The sequence below is a fragment of the Macrosteles quadrilineatus genome, unplaced genomic scaffold (genome assembly GCF_028750875.1).
Source record: "Macrosteles quadrilineatus isolate MER2022 unplaced genomic scaffold, UCM_ALF_1.0 Scaffold_2__2_contigs__length_208266976, whole genome shotgun sequence".
Classification (NCBI taxonomy): domain Eukaryota; kingdom Metazoa; phylum Arthropoda; class Insecta; order Hemiptera; family Cicadellidae; genus Macrosteles; species Macrosteles quadrilineatus.
The window spans coordinates 170,495,299-170,509,858 of record NW_026542595.1 but is presented as its reverse complement, the minus strand read 5'-3'; the positions used below and the strand labels follow the sequence as shown (position 1 = coordinate 170,509,858).

Genomic DNA, 14,560 nt, shown 5'->3' with positions numbered 1-14,560 from the left:
TTTTAACATCAAATACTTTGTGGTTTTGGCTGGAGTTTTGATAGTCGGTGGGAAAATAGTAGTTACGCCTTGATCAGATTTATAATATTACTGTCATTCGTCTGGCAAGTTTACCGTAGTGCTGGATCGTAGGTTTCTTAGGAAGGTTGTTATTTTCACATATTTACTTTGACTACGTTTGTTAATCTTCAACTGCTCAAGTGTTATTCGGACAATACTACAATAGTATACTTCATAGCTAGGGCCAAAAATTAGGTTTTACCAGCTCGAGATATTTTTAAGTTTGAGACGAAGTCGGGAAGGAAGGTTGTTATTTTCTCGTATTTACTTTGACTACGTTTGTTAATCTTCAACTGCTCAAGTGTTATTCGGACAATACTACAATAGTATATTTCATAGCTAGGGCTAAAAATTAGGTTTTACCAGCTCGAGATATTTTTAAGTTTGAGACGAAGTCGGGAAATCGATCGAGTGCTGCAAAACCATTTCGGTCCGTGGTACGAACGCTATTTTTCACCACACCCTATTACCACTTTTCACGACTATAGCCAACACAACTACAACTTGTTATGTTAAGAAATAATTTCAGGAATCAGCAAAAATAAAAATTGGTGATAATAACACAATTCTATTGCAATGCTATGGATTTTGATTGTGTAAAATGCGAGGGCGTTGGAGTGCGGCCATGTTGGATTTTTACCTCCATAAGAACAATGTTAAACTTAAACCCAGATATCTCACTTATTTGCCAATATAAAATTGTGAACTATGTTTCAAATTAAAGGCATATTTGATACACATCATTATTGCGGGAGACTTTTTAACAAAAGTAAAGGGATTTCTAGGAATATAGAATACAAAACCTATATATTCATCAATTTATTTTAGCTTTGCTAGGACGTTATAGAAGAAACTATTCCGCAAACATGATCCGAAATGTTATTAAGATTAAAATAAAATATATTTCAAATCATTAAGTCAAACAGTAACAAAAAATATGCTTTTAAGTGAAGGCATGTTCCGCACATTTCAATAGGAAATTGCCACTGGTTTGCATGCGCTCTCCTGGCATCGTTAGTGTCAGCGAAGATTTTTATTCTGACTCCAACGCCCTCTTGCCACCCTATAAAAACCTGCTCGGTCCCCAAATTACGATGACAGCTGGCTAGCAAAACGTAACTTTCAGCCCGTATGTAATACAGCCAAAAACATAGTGTGGTGAAATCTCAATTTAGCGTACTAGATAAATAAACCCCGGTCTCCAAACACAAAACAGCGGCAAGTGACACGATCGCAGCACTAACAGGATTATATGTTTCAGAACCATGTCTGCTGATCTCCGTACAAAACTGAACAAGCTAGTGGTTGTCGAGGGACCCTCTAGAATCGCAATGACCGAACTTACAAACCCTGCTGGCTACACAATTACAGCGGCACGATTACACAGCCACGCACAGTACGGGATTAGCGTTATTCTAGAGGTATTAGTGGACAACATAGTGAGGATGGTGTTTCTTCCAAAACGGTTCGGACAAACTCTGTCCCAATCGGATGTAGATACGCTGGCTAACGGGACATACAAAGTTAAATGTACCGGCATCACCAACCGCTCTCCAAATGTTGTAATATTTCAATGAGAAAATATAGACACATATTAACAGACATTTGTTATTATTCCACTACCTTATTTACCTGGTGAATAGCTGGTGACGTCTTCTACCACTTCGTACGTCTTTGAAGGTACAACATCGAAGTGGCGTCGAAGCTTCGCCAGAGCTTCCCTCCCTCGGCGATGGACTCGAACTCAAACAAGACGTTGAAGATCATGTTTCAAACTGATGTTAAGTTTGGAGTACTTAGTCTTTATACTATCGGCTCCACTCACCGGCCATAACCCGAATTGCAGTTTTCGGTTACCTTGAACTGCACACACCTTGGACTAATAACCGCATTGCAGCTGCACTTGACATTACACAACGGATCCGCTAACCCACTGACTACACAAGGTCGCCGCACCGGTTCGCGGCCACTGCAATATCCTAATATCACATTAGCCAAAGAAACCGCTGGGCACAGCGAGTATAGCCACCAACTCGGACAACGCCCAAACACCGCTCAACAACAAACTATAGTAGTAGTAGTTAAGGTAGAGGATATATATACTACTGAATTTCCCTATAGGGAAGTAGCTATTACCGTAGGTCTCATGGTAACACTTAGGCCCGGGACCGATTTACTTTTTCATTTTGATGTCCCCAGAGGCCAAAAACACCATTCGTTCAAATTTTTATATATGTATATATATATATATATATATATATATATATATATATATATGTGTGTGTGTGTGTGTGTGTCCGTGAACACGATAACTTGAGTAATTTTTATCCGATTTTGATGAAATTTGGTTTAAAGGTGTAAGGCGGGATAAACTTGAATGAGTTCGCGATCCAGCATGATCGGACCATGGGAACAGGGTTTTATGGGGGGTTTTATGGGGTAAAAATTGGTTTTTCTCACTTTTGACCCTCAAAACACAAAATTTCCTAATTTTCCTCTAAACCTTCTTAAAGAGCTTAAAAAAACAAACAATTCAGTATATCAAAGTGTTTTTGTACGGTTATTGTTACGGAGAAAACTAAAAAATGGTCAATTTAAAATTCCCATGTTATTCTTATGGAGAATATTGTAAAATGTTGTAGTTTGCTTGTTTATGGATATCTTTTGATCAAACTTATTCATTTTATACTAAGCAATAATTATTTTACATAAAACACACACTTTATTAGTTACCTTGTAGCAGCAAACCTAGGTACTCATTAAACCTAATGTTATTTAAATAGATCAATTGAAAATCAATTCAGCCAAATGGAAATTCGCTAAGACGGCAGGTTTGCTGCGGCGGGGGTATTTATATTTAAAAACGCATGCTTGGCAAATAATAATTAATGTGAACTTAACAAAATAACGATTATTGATAGTTGAAAAGATGTACACAACTTTTAGATTCCTCATCATTTTTACGGTCTCAAAAGCATCTAGCTTTATTTCATAGGGTTTCATATTTCAAATATTTTAAATTATTCTGTATTTACTTTACTGATATGTGGATTTCTGAAGGCACACGATGGAATAAACTGAAACAGAAATATTCGTTATACCATAATTATTTTAAAACCAAACGTAAAAATACATGTATATATCCAAAATACACACACAGTCCTTTACCAATCCTCCGTAAAACCGTATTACGTAAAAGGTGTTGTAAAAAACTCCTTTTTTGGTATTGACAGGGTTTTTATTAACAGGGTTTTTCGGTTTACAAACATAGATTTATGTGACGTTTCCAGTTAAATCTAGATACTCGAAATCTAACAGGCCGTGGATCAGCTGTTGACGAAACGGAAGTCAACTGAGATACGAGGTAAATGGAAATAAACGGAGATATAACGTACATTTCTCAAATCTAGTGGCTGTGGTTTAAAACCATTACTTTGGAGTATTGGGTCACCATTAATTATCAGTAGCCTATAGTTCACCACAGAACGTATCGGCTCACCCCTTGCATTGCTGGATACGTTCCACGCACAGATCTGTGTGTACCATGTTCGAGCAGCAAGATAAAAGAACCCGCCAAAAACGAGAAATCTTAACAGTTGTGTTCAGCCGTTCACAAAGATAAATAAAATATTACAAATTTATATCAAACATAAATATACCAAGAGACTAGAAATTATTTCTAATTTTTTTTAAAATTTTTTTTTTTGCAAGCTGCATTTTAATTGCTAGAACAAAGTAAGATATAGCTTGATATTTAAAGAAACGTCGTTGGCCCAACCTCAAACCATCATCTGGCTTGAAAATCCGCTTACGCAAAGCATTTTTCTCGTTATACAGGTTACATAATCTTCGTCGTGGTATTTTTCTCCTTTTAGGTTTGTTTTTAACCTTTTGTAATGACTGAGTTTTAAATTTACTGTACAGTTGTCTACATTACCTAATGAGTTGTTTAATCAGATTTCTTTAAATTGTTTTCAGCAAATTTTCTTATAGGGAAGTAGCTATTACCGTAGGTGGTACGGTAATACTTTTTGCCGACTTAATTTTTCATTATGATATCACCAGAGGTTTTTGGTTTCTATAATTATATTACTTCATCTATGGTACGAGCCTTGGCTAGTGAATTAAAAACTTCTACGTGTTAACACTATTTACAAGAATTGCCAACACTACTTCACTTACGATAGTGTCTTCTTTTACTAAAAATCACTACTTGTAACTGCTAAGAGAGGTTATGTTTTCGTTTATAACTTCTCATTGCCACTGACAAGACAACGAAACTTTGTACCAAACACTAATTAATTGTACCACTAAACAATTAAATTAGCCTGAACAGCTGATTAGTGGAAGTTTGAATCATTAGAGTTTTACTTCTTCTCTCTCAATCCTTGAACCTCATTGGTCCGTTACCCGTGTTGTTACGAGTAAAACTATGCTGTTGTGAAAGTAAACAATGCTGATATGTGAAACTTTTCGATCCTAAAGAACTGAACTGAAACGGCTACTGGTACTTTAAAAAACGGTCGTAGGTAATAGTAGTTTACGTAACGATTGCGTAAAGTTAGTGTTAACGACACGAGTAGAAAATTTAAGGTACGATCCTTGGAGAGTGCCTTAAAAACTTCTACAAGTGTCGTTAACATTATTTACGCGAGATGCGTACACTACTTTACCTACGACATTGTTTTAATTACTAAAAATCACTACTCATAACTTCTAAAAGAGGTTATGTTCTCGTTTATGATCCCTCATTGCCACTGACAGTGATACAACGAAACATTGTATCAAACACTAATTGCACCAATCAACAATTAAATTGACCTGAACAGCTGATTAGTTGAATTTCAAGTCATTACAATTTTACTTCTCCTCTCTCATTCCTTGAACCTCATTGGTCAGTTACCCGTGTTGTTATGAGTAAAAGTATGCTGTTATGAAAGTAAACAATGCTGTTATGAGATAATTTTTAATTCTAAGAACTGTACTGAAACGGCTACTTTAAAAAACTGTCGTAGGTAAAATATAAGTACCATTCCGGGACTTTCCAATCACACTGTATAGGAGGGCTCAATAAGTCTTGCTTTACATATTTTCTACAAGTTGAGAAACAAAACTAAGCTCTGTGACGAATGGCTGGAGATACAAATCATCCAAATGTCAAGTCATTTGTCAACTGTGTTCTCTTACAGATTGTCTCAGTAGCAAACCACAGCTTTCCTACTTTGGTCACAGAGAAAACTGATTGCTGCTATAATGCGTGTATTTCTTACAGCTTCTACCGAGTAGATTTTTCAGCCCGATTCTCACTGAAAATATACGTTCGTAACTAAGTTCTTTTAAACCTGTGTAATAATTGGCATAAATTGGCATTTTGTTCAGTCCTGTACTTGAAATATGATATTGTCATTTGGTCAACACATCTAAAGATCTTGGGAAAGTGAATATTAATGAACTAAAAATAACCAGTAAATAAAATATAAGTTTTTGAAATCAATTTTGGTAGGCTACGAATTATAATACACACATTTTTCTATTTATAAAATAGAAATTATGTTTATTACAATTTTCAATAGTGAAACAAATTGAAGTTTTAACACGATTGATATACTAGTAAATTTTAAAATTATATAAAATAGTTATTTGTGCAACTAGTGAGAAAAGTGAGCAATTGACTCACTCGAGAGAAATCCTTACTCACGAGCCGTAGTAGAGTGAGGAATGGTTTCTCGAGTGAGGCAATTGTACTTTGAACTCGAGTTGCACATTATACTTTTCCTACAGTTACCATAAAACAAATAAATTTGTGAAGAAACATAACCTATTTTTACACAGAAGTGTACTTTTAATATAACATTTAATGTGAAGTGACAAATACAACAGTACAACAGCTGACCAGATGATTTACAGCCAGTGCTGCCAACGTATTTCGCGCGCATACGACGTTGCCTGCATGCTACGCGCTCACTATTTCGTGCCTTCACGTTGCAAATCTGGAGTGAGACAAAGTAATTAGAGTGAGACAATGTTAACATTGTCTCACTGATGAGCGAATTGGCCACTTTGCTTTCTCAAATCAGTGAGAGAACATGTACATTGTTAGGTAACTGTAGGAAAAACATATTTAATAAGAATAACTTGGAGAGAGTGATAATCTGTTACGAAATTGTTTTTAATAATATTTGAATGTTGTAACTTTTTTTATAATATTGTAACTTCTGTTAGAGGAGATTTCCAGTAAGTTTGATCCGTAATAATAGTAGTGGTACTATCCTTAATACTTAGGCCAACGGCTTACAACCACCGGAATTGAATAATTATTACACAGCATTGTTATGTATAAAAAGGTCTTTGTTGCACTGTACTCTAGCCAATAGAACCTCGGCTAGCATCGTTTAATACCTGACCGAGCTTTGATTGGGGAAATTAATTAATGTATTATGAGTAGTTAGTTATATATATATTAATTATTATTTTAATCTCCTTTATGCTTTTATGATGATGGTCTTGTACTGAGTACAAACTGAGTACAAAATGTTTTATGGCAATTATTACAACAAATAGATTCAGGTTTACAGCAAGAATTGTCAAAAACAAAATGTTACAAAATTGAATACTTTTTACTGTTTGCTTTCCTATATGAATGATTAAACATTGCATGCAACTGTAGTTGAACACACAGTAGTCAATGCAACCAATAAAATTCATGCGTGACCAAACATTCTTCAAAACTGTTGTTCCATCAGAACAAAACATCGTATTGGATTGTAATATAACGACTTCTTTAATATAATAAAACCATCCCACAGTGTTGGTGTCACCGAATTCCACCCTGAGACTTTTGCTAAAGAATGCCGTTATTAGATGTCCCAGCAGAAAACGTAAAATAACAGAGAGTTACCGGATTCCTTACACCTGTAACCTAAAATGTCATACAATATTGCTTGGCAATCTGTTAACAGATATTGGGTGAAGTTCAATCAGTGGAAATCGTTATTTTGTTTGTGTTTTGGAAAATGTTATCTTAGGAAACTCAATGTTGAAACTGTGCTCTCGACTAAAACAGAAGACATTAAAAAGGTTGTAGTCTTTAACATAATAAAGAATGAAACTCATAATTAGTCTATGTGTTCAAAATATAAACTTAACAATAGTATTAGCATGTAAAATATGGACAACTACCCTCCATCTATACTGCACGTGTTTTTGCTTTATGTGGAAATGGTACTTTTACCTAGATAATTACAGTAACTAGAATTCAAAAGGATTTATTAAAATACTTTTTATGAATAAATAGTTTTTATTCTTCTAGGAGTGACACATCCTCAGTTAGTTAAAAGTGAAGTCCCGAATGAATACTATACACCTGCAGTGAACGTTAGTGATATAGTTTCTTATTCTTATGGTTAGCTGACTTTCTTTGTTTAACGGAACATTGGTTAACATCGGATGAGAGTGACTGTTATAAGAATCTGCTTGACTTAAAACTTGCTAACATTTACTGTCGTAAAATTCATAAAAATGGAGGTACTGCCATATTTGCCAAGTCAAACTATGAATGCAGGAAAATTGACCTCGATACCTTTTGTCTAGAACTTGACTTTGAAGTAGCAGCTATTCTGATTGAAAATACTGGTACCATATTATTGTGTGTCTACAGATCCCCTAACGGGAATTTCAATAGCTTTATTGACCAACTGGACCAATGCCTGACTCATGTCTCGGGCCTCAATCCAAGAAACCTGATTTTGTGCGGGGATTTTAATATCCATCTTGAGTGTCCGTCTACTGAGGAGTCAATCTTTGTAAACCTACTCAGATCCTACGGACTGTATGTGGCATCCCGTCAACCAACAAGAGGGACGGCGTGTCTTGATTCTGTGGCGTCAAACTTCGACTCTTGGAAGGTGAAAGCTGAGGTTGTTCCATCGCTCGTGGCCGATCACGATGGTGCTGTGATCCTGAGTGTGAATTGCTCTGAGGTAAGCCTTAATTCTAACCCTTCTTGGCTTAAGGACTACTCTATCATAAAGCGACCCATCTGTATGGAAAATTTGCCTCTGTTTAGGTATGAGCTCTCTAATGTAGATTGGAGTACCCTGTACACATTGACCGAGCCTAAACTTGCTTTTGAGCTTTTCTCTAGTATATTTTTTGATGAATTTGATCATGTTTTTCCAGCCAAATTATATAACCCCAAGAGTAAAGTCTGTTCCGTTGGCTCTGGTTCAAGGCATAACAAATCAGCCAATTGTTGGTACACCCCTGAACTGAGGAGGATGAGAAATTACATGGCTTTTGTTCATGACCTGTATAAGGGCTCCAGTGATATGTGTAGGAAAGGGCAGCTCTATTCTCTTTATTTGGAGATCAAGAGGAACTATAGGGTTAGAGTTAATGTGGCCAAGAAATCCTTTAATGCAGAATCCATCCTTAGTGCCCCTAACCCATGTAAAGCTGCGTGGGACATTATCAATAAAGAAAGAGCGCCAGGTCCCGGGCCTAAAATCCAAGCATCCCCTGATGAGTTAAATGAATATTTTACAAGTGTGGCTGGAAACATCATCTCTGATCTACCTGTGTTGCAGACGGATCCTCTGGATTCTGTGCCGGACTACTCCTCCGTCCATTCATTTACCTGCTGGAATAGGGTGAGTGTAAGAGAGATATCCCAAATGATTAAGAATTTCAAAGACTCCAAGAGCCAAGATGTCTATGGCCTTTCTACACATGTTCTCAGGGCTGTTGCAGATCTCGTGGCCGTTCCTCTCACGCACCTGGTCAACTTGTGCCTGGCTCATGGATTTTTTCCGGACTCTCTAAAGAAGGCCCGTACTGTGCCCATCTTCAAGAAAGGGAACCCTACACTGATGGAAAATTTTCGCCCCATTTCTATCCTCCCTATCTTTTCTAAGGTGATGGAGACTGTGATGAAGAGACAACTCCTCTCATACTTTGAAAATAATGGCCTACTGGTGGACTCACAGCATGGCTTTCGTAGTGGTCGATCTACCACCTCCGCACTCCTGAGCCTGGTCGACACCATATCCCAGGCCTTTGAGGAAAATGAATCGGTCCACCTCAGCCTTTGTGACCTCAGCAAGGCTTTCGATGTTGTGTCACATGACATCCTTCTGGCCAAGCTGAGAAAATATGGTATCGGTGGCGCAGTTTTCTGCTCTCTTGCGGACTACCTTGGCAACCGCAAACAAATAGTAACAATTATGGGTGCTTCTTCTGCTATAGGCTCTCTTCCCCATGGAGTTCCGCAGGGATCGGTCCTGGGCCCTCTTCTCTTCACAATAATGATTAATGACCTTGCTACAACCAGCCATGCCCTCCTTTTTGCAGATGATACCACCTTGGTCACAAAGGGGAAGAACATCGACCCGCTGCTGGAGGAGGCAGACAACACCCTGAGGCTGGCCAAGGACTGGTTTATAGCCAACAAGCTTAAGATCAACGAGGAGAAGACTCAGATCCTTTTATGTTCCTTGAAGATCGGTCTTGAGGAAAACAGCGTGAAGCTGCTTGGGTTCTGGATGGATTCAAAGCTAAGTTGGCACCACCATATTGAAAAGGTATGTGTAAAGCTCTCAAGAGTTCTCCACCTTTTAAGGAAGCTTAGAACCACCATTACCAGACCGTATTTGCTAGCGGTGTATCATGCGCTGTTTCACAGTCACCTCACGTATGGCCTGGTTTTGTGGGGCCATTCTCCATGGACACAGGAATTACTTCTGCTACAGAAAAAGGCGCTGAGGATAATAACATCTTCTGGCTACAAAGCGCACTGTCGTCCCATCTTCCTGGAGCTGGGTGTGTTGACTGTTTATAGCCAGTATGTCCTCAATGTCTTGATCCTGCTGAAGGTTAATATCCACCATTTTGTTGTGAGAGACAATATTCATAGTCACCATACCCGTCAAGCTTGTGACATTGATTTGCCGAGATGCCGCCTAGCCCGCTCACTGAAGAGCTATCCTAGGTCTGCGATAAGGTTTTTTAATTCCTTGCCGGTGCATATACGCGACCTGGACCTAGACGATTTTAAGACGGCCCTACGTGACAGGCTGGTAAATAGGCCTCTTTACAGCCTTGAAGAGCTAGGCAACGAGCCACTTTTTGGCCATTGCCACAGTGTAAATAGTGTGTAAATAGTTTTCTTAGTATTAAGTAAATATGACGCAGTCATACCGATATTATCGGTCAACGACACAGACTTCAAGTATTCAAGTAAGTAAGTAAGTTAAGTTGGCTAAAAGTAAAGTTACGGTCAAATGCATCGTCCTTTATACAATGCTTTACTTTACTTCTGAAATGGCAACCATACAAAGGTAGGTATGGAATAGTGATTTGTCTACCTTCAGTAGGTTGCTAGATTCTAGCCCGAAACCGTTATCATATTACTTCAGTAGACATCTACTACTCAAATCTCAAAACGAGTTAATTGACTGTAATGAAATTCTTGCAAAAGTTGTACACTGTATTTGGATTTCAAATATAGGCCTACACGAACTTACAGTAATAGCCATGCAGCTTTCAAGAGACATTCTTCGGACCAAAAGTTGTGTTTAACATTTTATTCTCCAATGAGGGGGAGGGGGTTAAACCACAATAACTAAACAATACCGCTAGAGTAAATTTTACAGATTCTAACCATTCCGTCTAACCACTTGTTACACAAGGTGAAATGTACAACTTTTCTGTAACACCATGTAACACTTAATAGTCTGAACGATTGTTATAAAAGATAACCAAACTGTGTGTTTAGGCTGGATTAAAACAGACGACTCGATCCTTCTATTTTACTTTCGTTAATAATGGCGAATTTTCTTTACCGTCAAAATTAAAGGATAAATTTGAAAATCACTGCAAGAATTTTCTTAATTGCATATTTTATATGCAAAACTATATTTGCCATTATAATGCTATGGCTTCCAACTAAACAGTAGATATACTGTATATTAGACGATGTAACTGTTTTTGTATTTGCTGTTTTTTTCTCCCTCTAACATACACTTTTTAAATAATATTTTAATTTATTTGATTTATTAGATATTCACTTTTGAAACAGTCTCTGATAACTAAGTTAGTTCTTTGGTCGAGCACGAAGGGATAGTTTATTGTAACAATCTGCATTTCCAAAAGCAGAACTTACCAATGCAAATGTACTTCACTCTACAACGGTCCAGAGTTACTATTCAGTAAAGGGACTTTCTGATCGCATTTCGCATAATGTTCAATTTTAAATAAGTTTTACTTGGTCGAAGTCTTCTGTAACAAAACAGATTTTACTTTCATGAAATTGCATTCAATTCGTACAAGTACAAGTAATTACTTAAAATTTTCATTTAACTCATAGTGAATATGTCTGAATGAGCATATTCAAATTGTATTAAAATGTAGGCTTTGCGTACATTATTGAAAAACACCATCCATTGATTCTGTAACTATGTGTAAGCGAGAATAAAATTAAGCCTAATCGAAACATCAAAATATTATAGGAAAAACTACTTTAAAAGGTGATTTTCAATCGGCACCTATTTAAACAAAGTTGATAACCAGTGGTAGGCATTAGATGTTTGGAGGTGAAAAATGGCGGAAATTATACAAAGAACAATTGTTTTTAGATTTTTGTTACAGCTTTAATTAATATTTGAAACAATTTTCAACCAGTAGGATTATTTGTTAGAACAATTAAATGTTAAACATTTTATTTGGCCTTTTTTGGTTACTAAGATATTGGAAAATCTAAATACCCATGACATTGTGAAGAAAAATAAAAAAAAGTTGATAATCTCTAAAAAATAAAAATGCTTATAAATATGGCAAACGTGTTATCTCATTGTATGCTGTTTAAAAGACATTTTTGTGTATGGTAGGTGTATGGTTTGTAATGGTAGGAAACTAACTACTTTTCCAACAAATTTTATTGTGTCGTGAATCAACTTCGAATTTATATTTGGTTATGAACATTCAATGGATACCACATACTAGGTAGGATAGGTACCACTTAACTAGAAATAATTTTGTGTTTCAATTTGCTATAAGGAGTATTTCTAATAAGTAATAGTCAAAATATCAACTTCTCAAACACCGTAAGGTGTTTCAATAATGGCATTAAATAAGAACAGTTTCCACGTTTAGACGAGACTCTCTCTAATTAATTAGTAATTTAAATGCTGCGTGTACAGAATGAAAACGTCACATTTATTCTCTAAGGAATCAAAAGCGATGAAATATTTAAGAGGCTTTAAGCCTGAAGCGAACCGTAAAACAAACGCAGAACGCAGTTGACAAATTAACTGACTGTTTTGTATCTTAATTAATTCCTCTCCACATAAAATACTCTTGGTTTTCAGTTTCATCACCACTCTAGTACAGCAGAGATCGAGAAAGTGTAAAAACTATCACAATAGTTATATTCCAAACCATTTATTAACGTTATTTAAGATGATTTCCCTATACGGCAGAAGATGCGCAAATCTTTATACTAGAGAAGAATGTAAAATTGGGCGAACCTGACTAGCTTCTGCCTTATTCTACCCCGTTTTACAACTAAAAGTCGTAATATTTCAGCTATTTCTAATTCGATCTTTGTGATCTTGCTATTGTTTAGTAGGAAATTTAAAATTCCAAATAAAAGTGTTCCTGACATTTTTATTCATAAAATCAGACATTTTTAAGTAATTTAAGTTTAAAAATTAAAATGACCACCATTTTAAAATTTTAATTTAAATAAAGATAATATTTTTCTTATATGGGTCCCTCTACCTTAACGTACATACCAAGTTTCATCAAGATCAGTTGAAAAAATTCAAAGATAGAAATTTTTATAAATGTAAAAAATACAAAATGGCGAATATCTGGTTAAAAAACGATTTAAAAAAACGTGTAAATTATGTCCCCACCTTTTTTGGACACCCTGTATAATAAGCTATGAATATTTGAATTGCAAACGTCCCACTGCCGGTGAAAGCTTGAATATACACCAGAAAACGAACATAGATTTTGAGGAAAACACGTATTTTTTTGCCCCAGCCCTTACAATTTCCGTCTGTAATTTTGACTACGCGGTTAAGCTGACAGGAACTTGAAAATAAGTTAGCCGTCGATTTCCGCTTATCGACCAGAGCGCCTCAGAACTAACGGCTGGAGACACGTCCGCCATGTCTTCCGTTTCCGCTTGGGGGTGAACCACGGCCTTCTCAATCACGTGGCCAACATGAGCGAGTAAAATGCTGTATTATAACTGTATTTTTATTACGAAGTAAGCAATTAAACTTACCGTAAAATTTGTAGGTTCGTCAAAAATTTATCTGGTCTGAAAATAATTTTGAAATTGCCATATCAAGGACTGCATTTTCGAATGCTAGTTAAGTAAATTAAAATTTTCCATCTCAGTCCTTTTAGCTAAGGGTTTTGTGGGGTAAACACTGGGTGTTGTCATTTTTGGTCCTCAAACATAACAATTTGCATTTTTCTGTCTAAACCATTTTTAGAGCTTAAAAACAAATACTTTTGTATATTGAAGCATGTTTGAATGCCTAATGGTTACGAAGAAGGATTGAAAAAAGTGTCAATTAAAATATCTATGTTGTTCTTATGGAGGATTCGAAAACTGTTGTAGTTTGCTTGTTTGTGGATATACGTATGTTAATTGAATTTAGCAAATTGTTTTTTTTTTAATACAATGCTATCAACATTTTAATAAAAAACATTTCAATAGGATACCTGAAGCAGCAAAACCTAATAACTAATTAAAATAATGTTTTAGAAAAATTTCATAGGAAATAAATTTAAAAATTATAAGGGAATATTTAAGTGAAAATCCAGCTAGGTTTGCTGCAACGTGGCGGAAGTATTTTTCTTTCCAGAGGATGATTATAGTGTTGAGACATACCGTATCATTCAAAAACTTTATAACGTGTTTGCATTATTTATAAAAATAGTGAAACTACGCGGCTTTTTTAGTTAATTAGCCTAAACGTGTCTAGTGTTTGTGCAAGCCTACTGTGGTAACAAAATTTGTCGAGTCATAGCAGATGTAATGGTGGTTTTGGATACGATATTATTAAACTGTTTGCCTTTTACATATAATCGTATGGTGTGCACAACTGTGTTTAATAGTATACAGTGTGGTAGAAAAGTCCTGGAACGGTTTAATACATTTTTTACCAATATAGATAAAGTAATGAGACTTAATATATCAACAATAGCCATAAATTTCTACTCTTTTAAGCTATTATCACTTTTTTATCCCTTAAGGGGGACGGCCCACGAGGAGTCAGACAAAATTCTTAAATAGCAGCATAGGTCAAGTTTGGTATCAAATTAAAGGTCTTAGTTAGTAGAACACATTGCCACAAACCCGAACTCAAACAAACAATTGTGTCAAAAGTGGCAGCCATACACTTGAATCTGCCATTTTGAATCTTTGAGCGGCTGCCATTTTTTACTCAGTTGTGCTATTGGGCTCAAATTTGCGGTATTGTATTCT

General features: G+C 36.1%; 1 protein-coding gene across 1 annotated transcript; it reads left to right on the top strand.

The window, feature by feature from the left end:
• The first annotated feature begins 1,325 nt into the window (after nt 1–1,325).
• Nucleotides 1,326–10,214, top strand: LOC128985133 (uncharacterized). The gene is made up of 2 exons (XM_054404514.1): nt 1,326–1,525; nt 7,718–10,214. Exons 1-2 carry the CDS (start codon nt 1,326–1,328, stop codon nt 10,212–10,214), a joined length of 2,697 nt encoding a protein of 898 aa, XP_054260489.1.
• The last annotated feature ends 4,346 nt before the right edge of the window (nt 10,215–14,560 follow it).

Coding starts and splice junctions, on each gene's coding strand:
- LOC128985133 (XM_054404514.1), top strand. CDS start 1,326: ATGTCTGCTGATCTCCGTACAAAACTGAACAAGCTAGTGGTTGTCGAG. Junction 1,526..7,717: donor ATGGTGTTTCTTCCAAAACG/GTTCGGACAAAC, acceptor GTGTGTCTACAG/ATCCCCTAACGGGAATTTCA.